This window comes from Procambarus clarkii, chromosome 86 (assembly GCF_040958095.1).
Source record: "Procambarus clarkii isolate CNS0578487 chromosome 86, FALCON_Pclarkii_2.0, whole genome shotgun sequence".
Classification (NCBI taxonomy): Eukaryota; Metazoa; Arthropoda; class Malacostraca; order Decapoda; family Cambaridae; genus Procambarus; species Procambarus clarkii.
Window position 1 is genome coordinate 16,743,068 of NC_091235.1, and position 25,575 is coordinate 16,768,642.

The 25,575-nt window shown below is 42.4% G+C and overlaps 1 protein-coding gene across 1 annotated transcript; it reads left to right on the top strand.

The window, feature by feature from the left end:
- Nucleotides 1–14,154: 14,154 nt before the first annotated feature.
- Nucleotides 14,155–23,878, top strand: LOC123767766 (THUMP domain-containing protein 1 homolog). Its single transcript, XM_045757811.2, has 5 exons — nucleotides 14,155–14,298; nucleotides 16,154–16,316; nucleotides 18,413–18,619; nucleotides 19,417–19,622; nucleotides 20,801–23,878. Exons 3-5 carry the CDS (start codon nucleotides 18,424–18,426, stop codon nucleotides 21,641–21,643), a joined length of 1,245 nt encoding a protein of 414 aa, XP_045613767.1. The 5' UTR covers nucleotides 14,155–14,298; nucleotides 16,154–16,316; nucleotides 18,413–18,423; the 3' UTR covers nucleotides 21,644–23,878.
- Nucleotides 23,879–25,575: the final 1,697 nt, after the last annotated feature.

A 25,575-nucleotide genomic window follows, 5' to 3' on the forward strand; every position in this document is an offset into this window, starting at 1 on the left:
TGCCCGCGAACACTGTAGAAGCATCTGCTACCTCACCACTGCTTGGTCCCTCACCTTCGAACTCAGCTCCGCAACCCTCACAACCACGACCCAAGCCTGTAGTTACCACCACCAACACCCTCCTACCAATACTTCTACACCTCGCCAACAAATTGGCGGACAACGACGTCAACCTATACGTCCACACCATCAACAGGCTGCTCACCGCAAATGGATTTCCGACGGTGACGGTACCAGGCGACCTTCTCCCAGGTCCTCCACCTGCGGCCGGCCCGGGGTCCGACCCCGCAACAGGACCCACAACCAGTCCGGTAACAGGGACGCCACCCACACTGGCTGCCCCTGACAACGAAGACACCACATCCAAAGACGACAACGGACCACCTGAAACTCCCACACCCAACACCAAGAGGCTCTCCAGAGCCGCCACCGACGTCGACGAGAACGGCCTTGCGACCGACGACGAAGACGACGGCGAAAACAAAAATACTTGCCATGTGCTGTTCATTCCGCCCAGCGAGTTCAATGGCAACGCCCACACCAGACGACAATTGGCCCAAAGATGTAACAAGTTAATCAGTCAGAACAAGTACCCGCCCCCCAAGTATGTCCACGCCCACACCATGAACACTTACACTGATCTCACAATGATGAAAAAAGAATACCGCGACCCAGAATTTCACCGCAAATTCCCAGACGAACAAATGCAATTCCTGGAAAAGGACGACGATCCTGATGGTACCAAACTACCGACGTTGTTCTGTTCAGGTATAAAGCGTCGCTTTGTACATTAAACTGCAACCTGGCGACTAAGCTTCCTGCGGGCCATACACTGCGAGCGACCATGAAGATCCCATCCATCCACAGATCTCCAGTACCAGCTATTGGTACTGGTAATGGCTCCAAAGGGCCTCCACTTGTGGGCTATTCATGCCCGTGCCACCTTTTGGGTGGCTTAATCTTCATCAATCATCAATCGAATAGCAAACAATACAATTTCCAATCAAGAATGTAACACTCGGCGTAGGCAGTTCTAATCGTCTCCAAGACGCTACAGCCTCGACATAGAACAGACAGCAGACTAGGACCGCATCCAGCTACAACGCTCTCCCACATAGAGCTCCACGACTCCGGCCACACTCAGCTCTCTGCTCTGAATGAATGAATGAATTAAATATAGGTCAAGATACCCTAGTGGGTGAGCGTGGAAGTGGGGATAGGGGAAGAATTAGAGGGGGTGAGAGGAAGGGTTTTCAGTATGAGGTAAAGTGCCAGGGCTAGACCCAGCTGCATGGCATTGAATCGTTATGACCAGACTAGGCAATGGAGGCAAGGAATCGGATCTTTGTGACAACATTTCGTCTTTCTGAGCACCCACGGAGACAGCAGCCCTCAGCTGGGTGTGCCATGGAGGCTCACACCAGATGTGGTCTTGGATTTGCTAATCAGCATCGTGCCCCACCCAAGGCACCAGAAAACGGGAGCTAACAGGTCCCTCCTGAGTAGAAGAGTAAGGAGGCTATATAGTTTGAAGTTAGGTGATATGAGTAGTGGTATAGTAGAGGGTCATGTAAAGGACGGAGCAGGTGGGTCGTCGATCAGGTTAAAGAGGTTGTGCGTATGTCTGGGTCTGCTTAAGACGTTTCTGAAGAACGTGTCGTAGTTGTCATGATAGGTGAGAATTCTAATGATCTGTTTCTTCCCCATAGTATCCCAGGTTATGTTCAGAGGTGGGATGTTGGCCCTCTCATGCAGGGCCTCACTGGTGGTGTAGTCCTGCCAGTGGGTATCGAACACCCATCTCAGAGCCCTGTTCTGGGTACGCTGGAGTTTCTTCCTATTTGTTGGTGCTGCAAGTGAGAGTGGGATCGGTGCATATGTTAGGAGTGGGAGAATGAGTGTTTTGTATAGATAGAGCTTGGTGGCTTGGGAGGCATGTTTGAGTGGGATGAGTTTTGATAGAGCTTTTGAGGCTATAGCTTCCTTGGGTGTTATATGTGTGTGAAAACAAAGGTTAGAGTCTAATGTGAGTCCAAGTACTGTGGTGTTGTTGACTCTTGGGATCTGGGTTGCATCTGGTGATTGAGAGTAGAGTTTTATTGGGGCAGGGTTACGTCGTTTGTTGTAGAAGTATGTGATTTTGGACTTGTTGGGGGTTTGTTTTTATCCGCCAGTCGTGTTCTCAGAGGGTTACTTTGTCTATTTCTTAACTCTGCTCTGCTTCCAAGCTCCGTCTCAACGTCTACGACACTGCTGTATCCAGAACTACTAAATAAATATGAAACTCACTAAACACTGTGTATCTAATCAACCCAACAACGTAACATAATCATACGTTACAGGTTAAACTAATTTTCTGTTTTAAAACCGGATGTATTGTTATGCTAGGCTGTATTAGGTTATGTTATTAAGGTTAGGCTGCATTAGGCTCGGCTGGATTAGATTGGTTTGATTTGGGTTACGTTAGGTTGGGTTGATCTTGGTTAGTCAAGTTTCAAAATTCCACTACGCCACGAAGAAATGTAGCTGTTTATCTCTCAGAATGTTTGGTAATATGTTTATTGTTTGTGATGTGTTTATATGTATGTATTAACACGATGTACTGAACGGGGTGAAAATAGCTTGAGCTACCTCATCCCATTGTGTGTATTTTACCTCAATAAACTTATTTCAATTTCAACTACGCTACGGAGCAGTCTCTGTGGCGCAGTGGTAAAGCACGCGCCCGGCTCTTTGCCAGCGCTTTGACCTGCCGGCCGGGAAGGATTGGCCGGGCGACAATCCTTAACTGTTCACACAGCAGAGAATGGCTTGTTAGACGATTTGGCGGGTCGTATTCCGGGGAAAATATTAGGATTAAAGACTTACACGAAACGCTATGCATGTTAGTTGCTTTATGAGAATTTAAGAACTCTTTATATATATATAAATAATAAAAAAATAAAAAAAAATCCGCCGACGAATCTTCTTGTATGCGATGAAACCTGTATACTTCCGGCTGGCATAATTAAAATATTAACTTAAATAATTCGTTTGTTAGACAAAATATGATATTCAGATCTATAAATTACTTTAGAAAGGGCCTATAATGCATATAAATATTAATTTACACACTCCTGACGCTATATACGTTAGGAATTTAAATATGGCGTTCAAAAAATTTTAGGCAGAGGGTCTCTGGGTCGGTTGAACGCTTCCGGGTCCTTGACTGCGACCCGCCAGTCGTCAGGAAGCAGCGGCGGCGAGAGTATGTCGCTCCCGTGTAGGTAAGGCTGATCAATTTTTTTTGTTTTTTGCTAGTATATCTGAACAGTTGGGAGGTACGCGTGAATATATAGTCCACCTACAATGCTTAATGCATTATACATTTGTTCGGTATTATAAGATTGAGTTTCAGTAATGGTTCCGAGGGTTATTTCCGTAATTTTTTTTTTCATCCGGGTTGTGTAGTATTAAAATGTTTGTATTCCACTAATGCTAAATAGTCCGTCCTCTCTCGGATATTGTGGAAGATTTTGAGGATCATGATTTGCAAACATTATATAGGTAGGATATTATGCAGAATACACTTCCGCATAGTGTTAAACCACCCCGTCGTCAGGCTAGGCTTGTTAACGCGGCGGTCGACCCTCCACCTCTCAAGACGTATTTATTATCGACTTTCATGTACTGTGTATTAAAAAGTTTTTATCGTGTATAAATTAATTTTATATTCTGTTTAATTAGGCGTATAGTAGGTTCGGTATTTAGGTTCTGCTGGCAATTATTTGCACTTGAAGTATGTGGAGGGTGAAGCATTCACAGTTGCCTGTCCTCAGGCCAGGCTCGCCTACGCGGCCGCCCAACAAGAAGTCGCATTCATCAATTTGATCGTAATGGGTATTCAGACTTATTCTCGCGTATAAGGTAATATTATTTCATCAAGTTAATAGTTTAAAAACTACGTTTAGTGACAGGCGACAGTCCTGTGTACAATCCTCCTTCCCAATAGGAGGGAGCGGGGACACCCCTCCAGGAACTGAATTTACCTGAGGGCCACTAACACTAGTGGCCTCAATGAGGACAGTAAGCCGGCGGCTTGTCAAAGGTCCCCCCATTTGCCCTGATGATCTTTTCCAGCTGTATTTTAAAACAAAGAGTTTTGGCGTTTACGGCTTCGGCGGGTAGGCGGTTCCACGCGTATACAACCCTATGGGTGTAAAAGCGTCTCCTGTTTCCTGTCCAACATTCTGGCTTGTTGAGTTTGAACCCGTTGCTCCTTGTTCGTGCAACATCTGACATTTTGAAGACATTGTCCCTGATCGACATCCTCCAAATTGTTTAGTATTTTAAAGGTTTCTATGAAGTCCGCCCTGTCATGCCTGGTTTGTGGTGTTAGCCCTGTGGCCCTCAACCGTTCCTGATACGAGAGATGACTAAGCTATGGTATAATTTTTGTCGTAAGACACAGCTCCATAGCTCTGATAAGAAATGGCTTCAGAGCATCTATCTGAAAATGAGGTCTCCATGCCTGGATGCAATAATTCATGTTGGGGCGCACCAGAAACTTATATATCTACTTTCTTTTCCTTGAAGGTAAAGGCACGCATGATTGTTCCCAGGGTTTGGTTTGCTTTTTACTGCCGCTCCCACTTGTTGTACAACTGTCAGTGATTGGTAGATTCTGACTCCAGGATAATGTTGATTTGGTAATTGTGTTGTGTGATGCCTCACGTGATGGATTCTGACTCCAAGGTTCTTCATCTATCTGTTGAAAGGTAGTGCTGTCAATTGAGTAGTTGTGACGTGGATTGTTATGCCCCCACATGCAAGGTCTTGCATTTATCGACATTAAAAAGTCATCTGACCATTTGTGGACTTCATGAAGATCTCTCTGTAAGGTTTCAAATGACTTTCACTTCCCACTTTACGATAGGTCTTAGTGTCATCAGCAATTTGATGTGGTTTGTAATATACTCATCTGTCATTGATGTGTATGACAAAAAGGGTTGGCCCCAAAATGGACCCTTTGGCACCCTACTTAGCACACTGGTGGGGGGGTTGGATGAGATATTTGCTTGCTAGGCTTGCGGTTACACAACTGGTCGGGGTCTGGTTACACAACTGGTCGGGGTCTGGTTACACAACTGGTCGGGGTCTGGTTACACAACTGGTCGGGGTCTGGTTACACAACTGGTCGGGGTCTGGTTACACAACTGGTCGGGGTCTGGTTACACAACTGGTCGGGGTCTGGTTACACAACTGGTCGGGGTCTGGTTACACAACTGGTCGGGGTCTGGTTACACAACTGGTCGGGGTCTGGTTACACAACTGGTCGGGGTCTGGTTACACAACTGGTCGGGGTCTGGTTACACAACTGGTCGGGGTCTGGTTACACAACTGGTCGGGGTCTGGTTACACAACTGGTCGGGGTCCGGTTACACAACTGGTCGGGGTCTGGTTACACAACTGGTCGGGGTCTGGTTACACAACTGGTCGGGGTCTGGTTACACAACTGGTCGGGGTCTGGTTACACAACTGGTCGGGGTCCGGTTACACAACTGGTCGGGGTCCGGTTACACAACTGGTCGGGGTCCGGTTACACAACTGGTCGGGGTCCGGTTACACAACTGGTCGGGGTCCGGTTACACAACTGGTCGGGGTCCGGTTACACAACTGGTCGGGGTCCGGTTACACAACTGGTCGGGGTCCGGTTACACAACTGGTCGGGGTCCGGTTACACAACTGGTCGGGGACCGGTTACACAACTGGTCGGGGTCTGGTTACACAACTGGTCGGGGTCTGGTTACACAACTGGTCGGGGTCTGGTTACACAACTGGTTGGGGTCCAGTTATACAACTGGTCGGGGTCTGGTTACACAGCTGGTCGGGCTCCGCGGGTGTCACTTGGGCTTCGGGTTGTGCATGGTCGGGCTTCAGTTCGTGCATGGTTGTGCTTCAGATGTGCTTTGTTCGGTTCGTTCATGCTAGGTTTGCAGTTACAGAACTGATCATAGTCCGGTTACACAACTGGTCGGGCTTCGGTTACACAACTGGTCGGGCTCCGGTTACATAACTGGTCGGGCTCCGGGGGTGTCACTTGGGCTTCGGGTTGTGCATGGTCGGGCTTCAGTTCGTGCATGGTTGTGCTTCAGATGTGCTTTGTTCGGTTCGTTCATGCTAGGTTTGCAGTTACAGAACTGATCATAGTCCGGCTACACAACTGGTCGGGCTCCGGTTACACAACTGGTCGGGCTCCGGTTACATAACTGGTCGGGCTCCGGTTACACAACTGGTCGGGCTCCGGGGGTGTCACTAGGGCTTCGGGTTGTGCATGATTGGGCTTCGGTTCGTGAATGGTTGTGCTTCAGATGTGTTTTGTTCGGTTCGTTCATGCTAGGCTTGCAGTTACACAACTGGTCGGGCTCCGGTTACGTAACTGCTCGGGCTCCGGGGGTGTCATTTGGGCTTCGGGTTGTGCATATTCAGGCTTCGGTTCGTGAATGGTTGTGCTTCAGATGTGTTTTGTTCGGTTCGTTCATGCTAGGCTTGCAGTTACACAACTGGTCGGGCTCCGGTTACATAACTGGTCGGGCTCCGGTTACACAACTGGTCGGGCTGCAGTGGTGTCATTTGGGTATCGGGTTGTGCATATTCAGGCTTCGGTTCGTGAATGGTTGTGCTTCAGATGTGTTCTGTTCGGTTCGTTCATGCTAGGCTTGCAGTTACAGAACTGATCATAGTCCGGTTACACAACTGGTCGGGCTCCGGTTACACAACTGGTCGGGCTCCGGTTACATAACTGGTCGGGCTCCGGGGGTGTCACTTGGGCTTCGGGTTGTGCATGGTCGGGCTTCAGTTCGTGCATGGTTGTGCTTCAGATGTGCTTTGTTCGGTTCGTTCATGCTAGGTTTGCAGTTACAGAACTGATCATAGTCCGGTTACACAACTGGTCGGGCTCCGGTTACACAACTGGTCGGGCTCCGGTTACATAACTGGTCGGGCTCCGGGGGTGTCACTTGGGCTTCGGGTTGTGCATGGTCGGGCTTCAGTTTGTGCATGGTTGTGCTTCAGATGTGCTTTGTTCGGTTCGTTCATGCTAGGTTTGCAGTTACAGAACTGATCATAGTCCGGCTACACAACTGGTCGGGCTCCGGTTACACAACTGGTCGGGCTCCGGTTACATAACTGGTCGGGCTCCGGGGGTGTCACTTGGGCTTCGGGTTGTGCATGGTCGGGCTTCAGTTCGTGCATGGTTGTGCTTCAGATGTTTTTCGTTCGGTTCGTTCATGCTAGGCTTCTGGTTACATGACTTGTCGGGCTCCGGTTACACAACTGGTCGGGCTCCGGTTACACAACTGGTCGGGCTCCGGTTACATTACTGGTCGGGCTCCGGGGGTGTCACTAGGGCTTCGGGTTGTGCATGATTGGGCTTTGTTTCGTGAATGGTTGTGCTTCAGATGTGTTTTGTTCGGTTCGTTCATGCTAGGCTTGCAGTTACACAACTGGTCGGGCTCCGGTTACGTAACTGGTCGGGCTCCGGGGGTGTCATTTGGGCTTCGGGTTGTGCATATTCAGGCTTCAGTTCGTGCATGGTTGTGCTTCAGATGTGCTTTGTTCGGTTCGTTCATGCTAAGTTTGCAGTTACAGAACTGATCATAGTCTGGCTACACAACTGGTCGGGCTCCGGTTACACAACTGGTCGGGCTCCGGTTACATAACTGGTCGGGCTCCGGGGGTGTCACTTGGGCTTCGGGTTGTGCATGGTCGGGCTTCAGTTTGTGCATGGTTGTGCTTCAGATGTGCTTTGTTTGGTTCGTTCATGCTAGGTTTGCAGTTACAGAACAGATCATAGTCTGGCTACACAACTGGTCGGGCTCCGGTTACACAACTGGTCGGGCTCCGGTTACATAACTGGTCGGGCTCCGGGGGTGTCACTTGGGCTTCGGGTTGTGCATGGTCGGGCTTCAGTTCGTGCATGGTTGTGCTTCAGATGTGCTTTGTTCGGTTCGTTCATGCTAGGTTTGCAGTTACAGAACTGATCATAGTCCGGTTACACAACTGGTCGGGCTCCGGTTACACAACTGGTCGGGCTCCGGTTACATAACTGGTCGGGCTCCGGGGGTGTCACTTGGGCTTCGGGTTGTGCATGGTCGGGCTTCAGTTCGTGCATGGTTGTGCTTCAGATGTTTTTCGTTCGGTTCGTTCATGCTAGGCTTCTGGTTACACAACTGGTCGGGCTCCGGTTACACAACTGGTCGGGCTCCGGTTACATAACTGGTCAGGCTCCGGGGGTGTCACTAGGGCTTCGGGTTGTGCATGATTGGGCTTCGGTTCGTGAATGGTTGTGCTTCAGATGTGTTTTGTTCGGTTCGTTCATGCTAGGCTTGCAGTTACACAACTGGTCGGGCTCCGGTTACGTAACTGGTCGGGCTCCGGGGGTGTCATTTGGGCTTCGGGTTGTGCATATTCAGGCTTCAGTTCGTGAATGATTGTGCTTCAGATGTGTTTTGTTCGGTTCGTTCATGCTAGGCTTGCAGTTACACAACTGGTCGGGCTCCGGTTACACAACTGGTCAGGCTCCGGGGTGTCATTTGGGTTTTGAGTTGTGCATATTCAGGCTTCTGTTTGTGAATGGTTGTGCTTCAGATGTGTTTTGTTCGGTTCGTTCATGCTAGGCTTGCAGTTAAACAACTGGTCGGGGTCTGGTTACACAACTGGTCGGGGTCTGGTTACACAATTGGTCGGGCTCCGGTTACACAACTGGTCGGGCTCCGGTTACATAACTGGTCGGGCTCCGGTTACACAACTGGTCGGGCTCCGGTTACATAACTGGTCGGGCTCCGGGGGTGTCATTTGGGCTTCGGGTTGTGCATATTCAGGCTTCGGTTCGTGAATGGTTGTGCTTCAGATGTGTTTTGTTTAGTTCGTTCATGCTAGGCTTGCAGTTACACAACTGGTCGGGGTCTGGTTACACAACTGGTCGGGCTCCGGGGGTGTCATTTGGGTTTCGGGTTGTGCATATTCAGGCTTCGGTTCGTGAATGGTTGTGCTTCAGATGTGTTTTGTTCGGTTCGTTCATGCTAGGCTTGCAGCTACACAGCTGGTCGGGGTCTGGTTACACAACTGGTCGGGGTCTGGTTACACAACTGGTCGGGGTCTGGTTACACAACTGGTCGGGATCTGGTTACACAACTGGTCGGGGTCTGGTTACACAACTGGTCGGGCTCCGATTACACAACTGGTCGGGCTCCGGTTACGTAACTGGTCGGGCTCCGGTTACACAACTGGTCGGGCTCCGGTTACGTAACTGGTCGGGCTCCGGGGGTGTCATTTGGGCTTCGGGTTGTGCATATTCAGGCTTCGGTTCGTGAATGGTTGTGCTTCAGATGTGTTTTGTTCGGTTCGTTCATGCTAGGCTTGCAGTTACACAACTGGTCGGGGTCTGGTTACACAATTGGTCAGGCTCCGGTTACACAACTGGTCGGGCTCCGGTTACGTAACTGGTCGGGCTCCGGTTACACAATTGGTCGGGCTCCGGTTACATAACTGGTCGGGCTCCGGGGGTGTCATTTGGGCTTCGGGTTGTGCATATTCAGGCTTCGGTTCGTGAATGGTTGTGCTGCAGATGTGTTTTGTTCGGTTCGTTCATGCTAGGCTTACAGTTACACAACTGGTCGGGCTCCGGGGGTGTCATTTGGGTTTCGGGTTGTGCATATTCAGGCTTCGGTTCGTGAATGGTTGTGATTCAGATGTGTTTTGTTCGGTTCGTTCATGCTAGGCTTGCAGTTAAACAACTGGTCGGGGTCTGGTTACACAACTGGTCGGGGTCTGGTTACACAGCTGGTCGGGGTCTGGTTACACAACTGGTCGGGGTCTGGTTACACAACTGGTCGGGGTCTGGTTACACAACTGGTCGGGGTCTGGTTACACAACTGGTCGGGCTCCGGTTACACAACTGGTCGGGCTCCGGTTACACAACTGGTCGGGCTCCGATTACACAACTGAGCGGGCTCCGGTTACATAACTGGTCGGGCTCCGGTTACACAACTGGTCGGGCTCCGGTTACGTAACTGGTCGGGCTCCGGGGGTGTCATTTGGGCTTCGGGTTGTGCATATTCAGGCTTCGGTTCGTGAATGGTTGTGCTTCAGATGTGTTTTGTTCGGTTCGTTCATGCTAGGCTTGCAGTTACACAACTGGTCGGGTTCCGGTTACATAACTGGTCGGGCTCCGGTTACAATATTGGTTGGGTTCCGGGGGTGTCATTTGGGCTTTGGGTTGTGCATATTCAGGCTTCGGTTCGTGAATGGTTGTGCTTCAGATGTTTTGTTCGGTTCGTTCATGCTAGGCTTGCAGTTACACAACTGGTCGGGGTCTGGTTACACAACTGGTCGGGGTCTGGTTACACAACTGGTCGGGGTCTGGTTACACAACTGGTCGGGGTCTGGTTACACAACTGGTCGGGCTCCGATTACACAACTGGTCGGGCTCCGGTTACATAACTGGTCGGGCTCCGGTTACACAACTGGTCGGGCTCCGGTTACGTAACTGGTCGGGCTCCGGGGGTGTCATTTGGGCTTCGGGTTGTGCATATTCAGGTTTCGGTTCGTGAATGGTTGTGCTGCAGATGTGTTTTGTTCGGTTCGTTCATGCTAGGCTTGCAGTTACACAACTGGTCGGGGTCTGGTTACACAACTGGTCGGGGTCTGGTTACACAACTGGTCGGGGTCTGGTTACACAACTGGTCGGGGTCTGGTTACACAACTGGTCGGGGTCTGGTTACACAACTGGTCGGGGTCTGGTTACACAACTGGTCGGGGTCTGGTTACACAACTGGTCGGGGTCTGGTTACACAACTGGTCGGGGTCTGGTTACACAACTGGTCGGGCTCCGATTACACAACTGGTCGGGCTCCGGTTACATAACTATTGTACATAACTATTCGTTACATAACGAATTAGGTAACATAGGGGACATCAACCTAGCAGTGCAATCTTTTCTACAAACAACTCTTAGCCTTTATAACACCCACTGTCCTAGGCTTACAAAACAAGTCACAAGCAAAAGGCTTAACAATCCTTGGCTTACAAAGGGAATACTGAAATCCATTAACAAAAAACACGACCTTGAGAAGAAGTATAGGTTAGGAATTGTCTCCAAAGAATTCTCAAAGAATTACTCATTATTGCTAACTAAGATAATTAGACGAGCCAAAACTAATTACTACGAAGATAAATTTACTCAAATAAAGAGCAACATTAAACAAACTTGGAACACAATTTCACAAATATTGGGATCAAAGAAATCTTTAAATAACAAACCGACTCTCCTGTCTAATAACGATGGTCAGCTTTCAGCCTCTGATTCTGCTATTGAGTTCAATAGGTTCTTCTCTTCCATTGGTTCATCCCTTGCAAATGATATTCCATCTTCCAGTACTGACATTAAGGACTATCTTACAGGTAACTATCCACAGTCTCTGTACCTAAAGCCTATTAACTCCACTGACGTCAACGAGATAATCCTTTCCCTTAAAACCAAGTCTGGTGCCCTTGAGGAGATACCAACTTTAATTTACAAAAAAGCCTCCAGATCTTTAGCCCCTGCTATTGCTTTGCTCTTCAACAAGTCACTTGAACTCCAAACCTTTCCAGATATTCTAAAAAAAGCGAGAGTAACGCCTGTCCACAAATGTGGTGACCCCACAGATGTTAACAACTACAGACCTATATCAATCCTGCCAAACTTGTCAAAAATTTTTGAAAAACTTATATACAAGCAGCTTTACTCATATCTAGCGAAACTCAATATACTTAGCCCTTGCCAATATGGCTTCAGACCCAAAAAAAGCACTAACGATGCACTTATTAGTATGCTTAACTCGATTCATACAGCTCTTGATAAAAAGGAGCTCCCTGTTGGGTTATTTGTGGACCTGCGTAAAGCTTTTGATACTGTCAACCACCAAAACCTTCTTCTTAAATTACATCATTATGGAGTCAGAGGACACTCCCTACAATACCTCGAGTCCTACCTTACTGATAGGCTCCAATATGTTTCTGTGAATAATACAATTTCTCCCACCCTACCCATCAACATTGGTGTTCCTCAGGGCAGCATACTTGGCCCTCTCCTCTTTCTCATCTACATTAATGACCTTCCAAATGCCTCCCAACACCTCAAACCAATTCTATTTGCTGACGACACAACCTTCATTTACTCCAGTCCTGACCCTCTTGCTCTAAATGCCACAGTAAATACTGAGCTAAATAAAGTCCATCTTTGGCTAACTGCCAACAAACTCACCCTTAACATTGACAAAACCTTCTATATTCTGTTTGGCAATAAATCCTCTAGTCTTATAAATCTCAAAATAAACAATACCCAAATTTGTAACAAATTAGATGGCAAATTCCTTGGCATTCTCATTGACCACAAGCTGAATTTCCAGGGACACATTCTAAATATATCAAAAAAAGTTTCAAAAACTGTGGGCATTCTTTCTAAGATCAGATATTATGTACCACGCCCTGCTCTGGTGACTCTCTATTACTCCCTTATCTATCCTTATCTCAACTATGGTATTTGTGCTTGGGGTTCTACTACCCAAAATCACTTACGTCCTCTAATTACCCAACACAAAGCCGCTATTAGAACAATATCCAACTCTGGCCCCAGACATCACTCGGTACCCCTACTCAAATCTCTTAATATGTTAGATATTAAGTCACTGCACATTCTCTCATGTGTATTATACATATATAAAACGCTAAACTATAATGCCAATCCTGATCTTAAAAGCTTCATAGAAGGTTGTAACAGAACCCATGAGCACCACACCAGAAATAAATACAGTTTTGATATTCCTAGAGTACGTCTTAATCAAACTAGAAATGCTCTACAAATCAAGGGACCCAGATTGTGGAATGACCTTCCCAACCATGTTAAAGACTGTACCTCTCTCAACCAGTTTAAGATAAAAACTAAACACTACCTAATAAATTCCCTGTAATCTACCTCACTCCTCTATTGTCAACCCATGTCTGTTATTTTCTTTTTTTTTTTTCTTTTTTTTTAATAAACACTGTTTGTCAACCTATTGTATTTGTGCTGCTTTTTCAGTCATGTTCCCCCTTTTTTTTATCTTTATTTGTATTTGTTCTCAACATCTTTTATTCTTTATGCTCAATTAGTATTAAGTTCTAGATATTAATGTTTTTCTTGCCCGAAACGCATTGCGTAATAGTGGCTTTAGGCATTGTATGTACTAGCTCTATCTATATATCAATCCATTAATGTAACATCACTTGTATGTATATACCTTACCTGAATAAACATCTGAATCTGAATCTGAACTGGTCGGGCTCCGGTTACACAACTGGTCGGGCTCCGGTTACGTAACTGGTCGGGCTCCGGGGGTGTCATTTGGGCTTCGGGTTGTGCATATTCAGGCTTCGGTTCGTGAATGGTTGTGCTGCAGATGTGTTTTGTTCGGTTCGTTCATGCTAGGCTTACAGTTACACAACTGGTCGGGGTCTGGTTACACAACTAGCCAGACATCGGGGTGAACAACAAACTACCACTTGATGGTTGAATAAGGGATGCTTAATGAACTATCCACCTCTGGCGGCAAAAAATAAATGAAGTGTGCAACTACGGTCTAGTTGCAAACGTTGCAAATAATCCAATGGATTATTGCAATTGTATAGTTTGCACAATCTTGAGTCTATTTGTTCTGTAATAAGAGACAAAGCCCTCGCTGATAGATAATAAGAAGATATACAACATTATAAGCAGTGCGCTAAGCATGTGAGCCCACAATTATTATCTATATAATAATAATAATGTTTATTGAGGTAAAAGTAAATACATTCAAAAAGTTACAAGCAGAATGTTGGACTTCTAGACAAAGCTAGTACATACTATGCCTAAAGCCACTAATACGCACAGCGTTTCGGGCATCTATCTACAATGATTTTAGTGTAGATATTTTGATATGATTTTGCAGTATGAAAGATGTTAAGATAAACTTATTTAATTCATTCAATTGTGCAAGGATAAATCGCCTCACATATCTGAAAAATACTTTTTTATTATAATACAGTATAATATTCATGTGCCATCTTATTATTCACAGTTTTGACTTCTTAATTTCTATTGGACATTTTATTATCTTTGCAGACGAGAACTGAAGCGAACACACGCCAGCGCATGTGTGTATTTTATAGTTGCGTTTTTGATCGAAGAAGATCTTGATAATCTACAACTGAAGACGTGGAAGGACTCTACACCCATTATACTTCATACAGTAAATATTGGTAAATTATCCTAGTTGATTTTAATTATTTATATATGTGTGTGTGTGTGTGTGTGCAGAAATAATATTAAACAATTAACATCGTGTAGTGTACTCTATCAAAATATATTACTTTGAAACCCATATCAGTCACTAAACAAAAAATTGGGCTACTCTTATAACAAATTCGCTACTTTTAGACCGTCAGTTCGCTACTTTCAGCAATTTGGATCTGGCAACCCTGGATAGCACAGTTCCCGACAGTCTGTGGTTGAGCTGAAGGCAATTACCCCCTTCCCATTATATACACATCTAATTAGATCTCAAATCTCTTGCGAGGGATGGAATTATTCCTCCCGATTTGGCTTCGATCGTTTTGGCTTCCGCGCTGCCACCCAGTCGCTCCTGTAATTTGACTTCATTATCGCTACTGTAAGAAAAAAACGTACAAAGCACACACACGCACAACCTCTCACTTTCAATACCCACTGGTTAGAAACTTTAGATATTTCGTTACAAGCTAATAATGGCAAGTATTATGCCATCAATTACTCAACCGGTTCAATTCGTAACCCAGCCACCTATAGATGATGAACAACGGCGTAGCTCCTCAATCAGACTCTTAGATGGAGAATCAGGACTGCAGTGCCCATTATTAAGGGCAATCAGAGCTGTAGTTCTCGTATAATAAGGATCAAAGATTCTAATCTCACTGAGCCTTCAATTCTGCGCTCAGACGTAAGTTTAGATAAAACTGCAGTTGAAAAAAAATATATATGCGCGTGAGTGTTGAGTATTAATAAAGTTACTTTGTGTTCACTATATAGAGCCGTCAATACCAGTTTTTTTGTGGTCTCTCTCAAGATCATCATACGATGAAGAGTGAAGATACTTTGATAAATTTGAAGATCAGAATCACAATGTGAATCTGAGTGTGTGAACTCACCTAGTTGTGTGTGTGTACTCACCTAGTCGTGTGTGTGTGTGGAGGGGGGGGGGGGGGTCAGTCCACTCCAAAATTCATTTAGCCAAGCAGGTTACAGTCTTGACCTTAGAAATATGCCATAGCGGTCCGTGGCTGACAGCCAGTAGAAGTGATGGACGGCTGGGCACTTTAGTACAACAATTTCTTGACGTTGGGGAAAATCTTAGGAGGACGGATGGGTCGAGAGACGCTTTGGTATTTGCTGAGGGCGCTGATGAGGATATTAGATATAATTATAGCTACCTTTTGATCTATACTCTATAAGACCTCATACAGTGTTCGGTAACAGCACACTGTACCGTGTACTTAAGTTTGTTAATAAAGAAATTAGTGTTGGATAATATAGAGAACTGCTCGAAACGCTATATGCGTGCTAGTGGCTTTACAAGAATGTAAAACTTCAAGTCTCTGTACGCTCATAAACCGAATGTACCTTCTTCTATATAAATAAATAGAGACGAGCAGAGGGCCGTGAGCCCGGGACAGGTCGCTCCGCACACATGTGTACACCAGAAGCAAGTTCGTTCACTGACAAGTTTGTATACACGAATTCTTTCGTATATACACATTCGCTGGTTTGTGTTCGCTGCTGTTCTAGTCTTCCAAGACACTATTATTAATAAAACGAGACAGTAGAAGTTGATAAGTTAAGAAGATGCATAAATACATGGCACTTGATCATATAATTAGCAATCTATAATCAGTGTATATATATACACTTAGATTGTAGACTTTATTTAGCGTCACCTACCACCTATTTTATATCCTATTTTGCTATAAAAACAGGCCATTTCCTAGTAAAATTGTTTTTTCCACATTAATCATCCAGCAGCAGCGTTACAGAAAGCAAAAATATGTTCAACTTTATATTTACGTCCATAATGTTTATTAGTCGAGTAGTTGAAGCAGACGCCGGACCGACCTGCTGCACCACTGTCTGCTGCTGCTGCTGCTCTCATCAACGGCATCAATGGCTCCTCATCACCAGTGACCTCACTCACCTCCTGCTCACGTCCTCATAAACAACACACTAGTTCCTGGAAATACAGTAGAAGGTTAGTATGGAAGGTTGTAATGTATTTTCTCAAATAGCACGGGCTATGGTGAGCCCGTAGGTACTTCCAAGCATAATATATACTCTGTCTTAAGTTCAACACTCTAACTCAAATTTATATGTATATACTTTTACTGGAATAAACATTTATTATCATTATAAGGTGGATTTGTTAAGGGGGTTATGGTGCAGGGGTATACAGCACCGGTTATTAAGGCAAATTGTGGGGGATGGGGGATTTTGACAAGACGCTGGCTTCCTGTCCTTGTCGAGGCTACTAGGGTTAGTGGCCCTCAGGTAAATTAGGTAAAAATAGATCTCGTTTTCTGGTTGTTAAAAGTGCGTGTGTGTGTATATATACATATATATTATATAATATATTGGCCATTAGGGTGTATTATCTTAGGTTAGGCTTGGTTAGGTTGGGTTGGATTGGGTAAGGTTAGGGTCGAGCATTTGCCATGTGATCACTACCAGTCGATCCTTTTCCTCTCAACCAAGCTTTTCTGGAATTACAAACGTGTACTATATTTTCATTAGGTTAGGAATGGTTTGTTTAAGAAAGTAGATGTGGTCTTGCAAGAAATAAACCAATCACTATTATGTGTGCAACAATACCCATATAGGCCTCTATTTTGCAGAAATTAAATATTAATTTACAGCACCCAGTGGTAACATTCCCGGCGCTCCGTGAGCGATTTGGCCTAGTTACATATCGTAGCCGGGGAGGATTGACTGGGTGCCAATCCTTAACTGTATGCCTCTTCACCCCGCAGTGAATGGGTACCTAGTTGTTAAACGATTTGGCGGGTCTTATTCCAAGGAAGAATAAGATTAAAGACCTGTCCAAAATGCTATGCATGTTAGTGGCTTTACAAGAATGTAAGAACTCTTGTATATACTGTATAAATAAATAAAAAAATTTAAAAATGAAAGTAAAAGTCCCAATAGTAAAGTCTGGTTTGTTCTCAACTTGCAATCAGAATTCCAGGTTCGAGTCCCAGGCGGGACAGAAATGGTTGGGCGCATTTCATATCACCTAATGCACCTGTTCATCTAGCAGTAAGTAGGTACCCCTGGAGTTAGTCAGCTTGTTGTGGGGTTGATTCTTCGGAAGGGTCAGTAATCATCCACCACAAACATTGGTCTTATTTTGTTATATACTGGTAATTCGTTTATTTCCTAGTAAAATCATGTCTTTTTGGCATTCTACATTTAGTGCCAACTGAATATAGTTATATTTTCAGACAAAAATATAACATTTTCCCGGTTGCAATTCTTTTCCATGTCATAGCTCAGTCGATTAAGGCGCGTCTGTGATCCCCTTGAACGTAGGTTCAAACCCTCGTCACGGCCCTTGTGAATTTGTTCATTATCAGGTATATTAAAAAAATGTCATATTTTGTCTTGTGTAATTCCAAGAGGCTTTGAGTAGCGTTGGGAAATTCTGTTGATCTATATAGAGTTTGGTTAGGTAAAGCTGGATCTCATAAATTACACAAATCTACCCAAATTTTTGTAGAATTACATAAATAAAGCTAAAATATAAAGCTGTGTGAAACTGAAGAAGCCCTTCTGAACCTAAGAACAGTATAATGAACATTATACTATTCATTATACAAGTTCATTATTCTTAATAGGCTGTAATGAAATACAGCATATATTTACCTGATGGTTACAGGCCTACAAGTTGCTGTATATTTAGATACAACCAATGGAGCAGAGTGCTACTGCCTGTTGGTTTCACAGGTGATTGTCAACTAGGTTGGCCTTCAACAATGTGTCATTGTTACCTTTGATTATAAGTTAATTTATGCAGTATATAAAAATGTCGGAATAATTCAACTACACTTAACATTGCTAATACTGACAAGGAGTCACAATAATGTGGCTGAAATATGTAGCCCAAAAAGCACTACAGTAGTAAATGAAGGGACGACGACGTATCAGTCCGTCCTGGACCATTCTCAAGTCGATTGTGAGAATGGACTTATACTTGAGAATGGTCCAGGATGGACTGAAATGTAGTCGTCCCTTCACTTTCTAGTGTGTGGTTTAGTCAACATTGCTAATACTGTTTTTTTTTTCACATTGCAGGTTTGGACATCATGGGGAAAAACAAACGATCGAAGGGATACTACATACAGTCGGCAAAACGACAGAAGAGACATGAAAGTTTCCTTGGTCCTGACATGACAGGCTTCATGTGTACATGCAATGAACATGAGCGGGATTGTGTTCGAGAAGCTTATAATATCCTGAATGAGTTTGCTGACCAATTGTTTGGCAAAGAAGATTTTGCAAGTAAGAATTTAAAATTAAAATTTGTTTTAGTAGACTAAATGTCACATATTCACTTGTTCTCACTCACACCCGCTGTAGTTTAAAAATAGTGGAACTTAACATTTTTCTTTCCTGCTGAGAAGCATTGGCTCCTAACCTGGATTAGGTGTCTGATTGTAGAGAGTCAGTCTCATAATTGTTTTGTGGTTTTGGGAATCTTCAATCTACCCAGCAATCCATCAAGAACAAAATTGTATGATGCAGCTGGTGTTTGGCAGTTGTCTATGAATTTTCTCAAGTCTTTCTCTTCATGAGCAGCCTGAGCAGTCCATAAGATATCATGTTGAGCATTAATAAGATATTCTGGTTACAATTCATACATTTTCTCATGGCATTGTGTTTATACAGTATTTGCCCCAATACCTGCTTGTTGCTGACTTCATATTCCATATTACTCTTATAAATTGTTACTTTAAACTGTTGGTAATTTTTTCCTAGTAGACAGTACAATCTGAATTATGTTCCTGAGTGAGATAGAGGATTGTCAAAAGTGAATGGGTAATTCCAGTTTGGGCCTTTCACAACTTGCAAGAATTGACGGATACTCTGGATAAAATTCTTGTCGTCATGGCATGATAATGCCATGACGATAATGTAGTGTGTGGACAATGTAGTGATAATATATTGTAGTGTGTGGACCTTGTGCACACATGATCTCATGTTCATTATATATTACTCTACATCTTTAATTTTATAGGGTATGTGTTACAGTATTTTTCCTTGCATGATGAACCAGATACTGTACTTTTTAATTACAGAACAAAATATGGATAAAGATGATAATGAAGTTAGCAAGACCGAATCGGCTACAGACACGAATACAAGTGATGGCCAAGGAAAAATGGAAAAGGGAAGTAAGAAAGAAGCTGGAGAAAGTTTAGATGATGGGAAAACTGACGGACGAGAGGATAACAATGCCAGTGACAGTGACGACGATACATTGGATGTGGAGGCTGCTGTTAAGGTATGTAGACCGCTGGGAGTTCTCTTAAACAAGTTTCATGATAATGTGCATCATACTCGAATATTTAAATCTTAAATGAGTTGTTCAGATATGTTTGAACATGAAAGCTGATGGAAGAAAGGAATTAGAGATTTTTCTGATATAGTTTAAGAAAGTCTTATTTAGGCCCGCTTGCTTTGAATGGCTTATTTGGCTAAATGCAGAATTTTGCTCTGTGCCTTCTTCCTTATTATATATATTTCAAAAGATGTTTTTTGTTTTAGCTATAATAATGCCTATTTGTTGGCACGAGGAACTGATCAAATGACAGTGTATGCATTGGATGTTAGCAAAATACGTTTTCAAATTTTAGGCTGCAAGGGAATTTTGTTAAAAATTTAATTTTTGTTTGTTTAGGTAGAATTGTATACTGTGTAGGGAAGTTAAGTTGCGAAAGTTCAAGACTTGAGTGATTGTAAAGAGGAAGATGTATTAGTTGGGAAGCAATATGTAACCATTTGTGAGCATTTTGAGATCTCTGTGGTTCTGTACTTATAGAAAACATACGTATGGTGTTTAGTGACTTATGTTAATGCTTTTGTGAAAGCAGATTGCCTGAAATTTAAGGGGAGATTTAATGGCACTGTTTATTAAATAATTATTTTGTGATCCTTCACAACAGGTAAATTACTGTAGTTTATAGTCGGGGTCAAAGTTAAAACAAAAAAGTCACAACAAAATGCACATTTTGTGCACTTTTATTAGTTGAATTTTAAGAATTAGACAAACTTGAGTATATACTACTTTTGACATTGTATATTGAAAGGAAAAGGGTAAGTAAATAGCTCTTAAGTTTCAGGTTCTTTTGTTTGAATTAAGTGCTTTGAGTAACATTAGCCTGCATGAACAAATATGAAAGTTGTGAATAAATCAAAATACTGTATTGTATTTAAAGGGAATATTTAGTGAAGATGCTAGGTTGACAGTAGAAGTAGAAATCACATGGCAACACTAGGCTGTAGATTATCAAGTGCCTTGGATCTCGGTAAAGATGTTGTGTTAGATAGGAAGTGCACAACATTTTTTGAAGGAATAATTATTCCAGTTACAGTAATTTGTAAGACGAGCTCTCCTGATAATTTAAATAATTTCAAGTTTAGGCTGAAAAGCCATATGTTATTATTTGTTTACCCTTGCAGGCAGATGTATTGGAACTTCAAAAGAAGAATCACGATCATAAACATGAACGACGATTCCAGCAAGTTAATTGTGGAGCCAAAAACTGTGTTTTTATCCGCACAACCTTAGATGATCCTTTGCCTCTTTCTGTTGCTATTATGGATGACATCCTCCAAAATCAAAAGCAGAGAACAAAGAGACTCTTACGCATGATCCCTGTTCAGAAAACATGTAAAGCTTTCCAAGAGGATATTGAGAAAGCAGTCGGGAATTTGGCCAAATCTTACTTTGAAAAAGAGAGTAAAACTTTTTATGTAGTCATCAAAATTAGAAACAACACTACTTTACCACGTGAGCAACTAACTAATGCACTAGTTCAAATTATTCAAGATGCCAATTCAAAAAATACACCTGACCTTAAGTATCCAGATGTTGTTCTTAACGTTGACGTTATCAAGAATATCTGTTGCCTCAGCTTTTTACCCGGGTATTTCACAAAATATGCTAAATATAACTTGATTATGTTAGCAGATAAGAATAAAGTGAGTGTAACTAAAGCAAAGGGAGATTTGGAAGACAGTAAGGGTAAACAAGATGATATAACTAAAAATAAGGAGGAATCTAAGGAAGATTTGGAAGTCAGCAAAGATAATGACAGTGTAACTAAATCTACAGTGGAATCTAAGGAAGATTTGGAAGTCAGCAATGATAAAGACTGTGTAACTAAATCTACAGTGGAATCTACAAAAGATTTGGAAGTCAGCAAAGATAATGAATGTTTAACAAAATCTACAGAGGAATCAAAGGAAAATTTGGAAGTCAGCAACAATGATAAAGAAACTAAAGCACATGAGGAGTCATAATGGAAATATTTTTCCTTTTCGGAAGCTTGAGAGTGAAAACAACAAATACTGTTGAAGTACTGTATAGTTAAGGGAATAAAGTGTTTTAGATCAACTAACCACTGCTATGTTGTGTGTGATATGAAATGTTGTAATTTTAGTCATTGATTCAATGTTTTTTCAAAAGCCCCTAAATAGGTAATATGGCACCTTAGCCTTCTCTTGTGTAGTGTATTAATGAGTAGTTGTACTCTCATTTATAAGTCATCTGATAAAGTCAAAGAATAACATATTAAAAAGTATTTTGAGTTGAATAGAAATTGGTCTGGAGTACTGTACGTGAACATCTGGTTGTTTGTTGCTACAGTAGTCGTTAACTTCAGTAATGAATGTGTATTTTGATTTTTGTTTTTTGATTATGATGTGTTTGTAAAGTTTCATTGCATCCCATAAAGCTCTTTAAAACAAATCCATGAAATGGGTGAAATACTGCTGTGGATGGCTTTCTACTTGCGTAGTTCTTACTTAGTTGTGCTTGCGGGAACCATTGGTCCTGCCTCTCAACTGTCTGTCGACTGGTGTACGTGTTCCAGACCCTTTCGGGCTCTTTACCATATTATTTCTGGTGTGGTGTTGCTATTTCCCAGCAAGTTTACTCAGGTAAAGGTTAGGTGCCACTGCCTTAAACTTTTTGTTGTTGTTTCTTACGACATTTCACCTGGCAGTTCCAAGGTAATGGCGAGTTTATTGCTTGTGTAAGGTTTGTTGTAGCAAAGAACAGCTGAAACTAGTATGATTTTGAGATCAAAATGTGAAAAGGATGATTATGCAATATCATTTCATTTAGGTCCTATTGACAATCATTGGCTTCAAAACAGGCAATTTATTTTGTCACAAGTGTGCTTTTGTTAAAAAAAAATATGCTTAAATACACTTGACTTCTGATGGCAGAAAAGGCTTTTGTGGTGCAAGTGCATGAGTTTTATTCTTAATGAATTTTCTCGCTCTTATTTTTTTTAAGGATTTTTTTAAAGGATCAGTTTTTATAAGAATAATTTGTTGATGTTGTTGGCCCCTTCAATCTCAATCCAATTATCCATATTAAGACTTCTTTCAGGCTAGACCAGTCACCTTCTTAGCACTTCCTTGGCTAGGCTTCATTTTGTTTCAATATTTCACTTAGCTTTCATTTAAATGTATATAATGCATTATTTTAGCAGTGGCATTTCCAGACATATGTTTGAGAACTGCCAACTTTTGTAAAATTTTGGAATTTTTATCTACACTTTTGAGACAAAAGACTTAGCTATTTCCAAATAACTAAGAATTTTGGAGAATTTAGCTTTAGAGAATTTTTGAGGTTACACCTCTAAATTGCAGAGTTGCATGTCAAATGTGAAGCAAATGCTGAATAACCTTTTGGTTCCAGCACTTGGCCTTTGGATTAAATTTTTTAATGAGTAAATATGACATGTAAAATTTAAGAAATAACAGATCTTAACAGATCTGCAGGGTGGACTAGTTTGACTTGGATGGCTATACTAAACAGCCATATATTTGAAAGTGAAATGTGCAAATTAAGAATTATGTAATATAAGTTCTTCAACTTAGTGTATGCGCTTTGGTAAGATTACCAAACCACACACCAGAAGATGGAGAAACGACAATGTTTCGGTCCGTCCTGGACCATTATCTAGTAGTGTAGTGTGCTTTGGTATTTTTACCTGGTTGCATAGACCATGTGTGTGTACAAGCTGAACTGATCTAGTAACTTTTGGGTATTTTGTAACTCAGTTGGTCCTATATAGCCTTCTTGGCATCATACTTTCTTTTGACAATTTCTTACATGGTCATTATAATAAAATTCATTGCCATTGAAAAAATAAAGTAATCTGCCTTTTGTTTTGCACCTTTTAGTTGTGATATCTCCATTGGGACAGATGTTAAAATATTCATCTAATGCTTCATGCAAATTTGTGCAAAGAACGACATTCATATTTTGAAATGTTATAAAAGATGGCACTCTGTTTGTGTATAGTACAATATTGTTAAATACAAACATAAATAAATCTCATTTGCTGTACAATATAGTTTTTGTATAATAAAGTTTATTAACTTTATGGAAGTGTTCATAGTGCAGTGTTGTATGCTTCATAATTATTTTATGTACATCTTTTAGATTTAATTGTTGCCAATTCTGGTAATAAGTACAAAAATAGTTGTCCACAAAATAAATATAAAATATTGTACTTTTGATGGTATTGTTTTTAATTCACATCCATTAAACATTGTAGATTTTCACAGACCAACAATTTTCCTTGCATCTAGCTTGGCAGTCACTTAGGTCGAGTAATACCCAAAAATTTGCCCCCATTCCCTGCTCCCTTTGTTTACAACTTTTAAAAATTTTCTTTGTATTGGCTTTATGCTTTAATAAATTTTTTTACTGTAGTGATAATGCAGCACTTTCTATTAACTCGTTTAAACTTCTCGTTACCCTCTAGTGATAATGGGGTGCCATGACGTGCCCTTCAAAAGTTCTAGTCACTGCTGACGTCATTCACTATTAGACCTCTGGCAGTCATTTGCCATTTTGGAACAAATTTCTTGAAAGCTAGTTTTCCCATTCTGGGCATTAATTAAAAGGTGGGTGCCATGTCAGGTGCATCACCATCCATTGACTCATTCCTATACTAGGAACTATGCTATGCAAAATTTCTAGAACTTTTATGAACCAGGAGGATATTACTGATTAGAAAAAATTTATTACAAATAGTAAAATTATCCCTAAGAATGACATTGATATGTCTTCACCACATTATCACATTACTGTATGGCCAAACTAAAATAATAATAAAATTGTCCCCAACATTAGACAGCAATGTTTTATGATATAGAAAAGAAACCTATTTGTAATCTGCATCAGGTAATTTAACTAATTTAGGATATGTAGCTAGGGAGTTAAAAATGGGCAATGGAGGCTATCCTCTGCCAATCTGGAATCTTACACAGGAGATTATGACAAATCTAAACTTGCTACACATGATCTAGATTCATGTCATGATATATTGGATACTTAATTTATATTAGACTTGCAGTTTTATGCTACACCATACATAGCCTTCCCGGTTTGGTGCCTCCTTTTGAATAAAAAATTACTTATGCTACACCAAACATTCTCCTTTCCGAATACCTCGGAAACAGTTGCGATTGGATATGTAGTTGTGGTTGAATCCCCCCAGACATGAAAAATAATACCGGGAACTTTATGTACAAAAGTATGTAACGATTCATTATTGTTTCACTATACAGTACTGTATATTTAAAAAAACTGCAGAATACTGGTAATACAGCAGCAATAAATATAGATACTCGCCAAGTGTCCAGATGTTTCATCGGCATTGTAAATTTGCTCAGGAGATAAAGATCATCCTGCATGATCTCAAATTTGGACATAAACATTCCTCCACACCTTTTGCATCAGCAGCAGGTTCAGTTCCCATAGTCTCCTTCCCCACTCCAGGGGGGGGGGGTTCCTAACTCCCAGAAGGGAGTGATGGGTTGATGATTGAGGTCCCCCTGGTTCTCGCTTCTTCCTTGTCTGCTGCCATGATTCTCTTGTCCCTTGTCATGTCCCTCTGAAGGAATACCTTTCCTTCCCCTTACACTCACAATGGTTCTTCTTTGCTAGAATTTCCTCTTTTGTAGTCTGACTTGAGGCTGTTGTTCTTCCCACTAGGAAGCCTGGTACTTGAAGGACCTCCCTTAAAGATTTTCATCCCTTTGCCCTAAGTTGTATCTGCAAACTGTGAGAGCTTATGATTAATGTGCATCTCATGTGGTTCTTGGAACTATGATTAATGTGCATCTCATGTGGTTCTTGGAACTTCATGTCTACCTTCCCCTCGCCCCTCTCCTAATTTGGTTTCCACAAAGGTCATAGCACAAAATAT

Bases quoted from the DNA above. Each gene is read 5' to 3' on its own strand.
- LOC123767766 (XM_045757811.2), top strand. From the start codon at position 18,424: ATGGGGAAAAACAAACGATCGAAGGGATACTACATACAGTCGGCAAAA. The intron at 18,620-19,416 runs GTAAGAATTTAA...TTTTAATTACAG, and splicing joins TGGCAAAGAAGATTTTGCAA to AACAAAATATGGATAAAGAT. The intron at 19,623-20,800 runs GTATGTAGACCG...TTACCCTTGCAG, and splicing joins ATGTGGAGGCTGCTGTTAAG to GCAGATGTATTGGAACTTCA.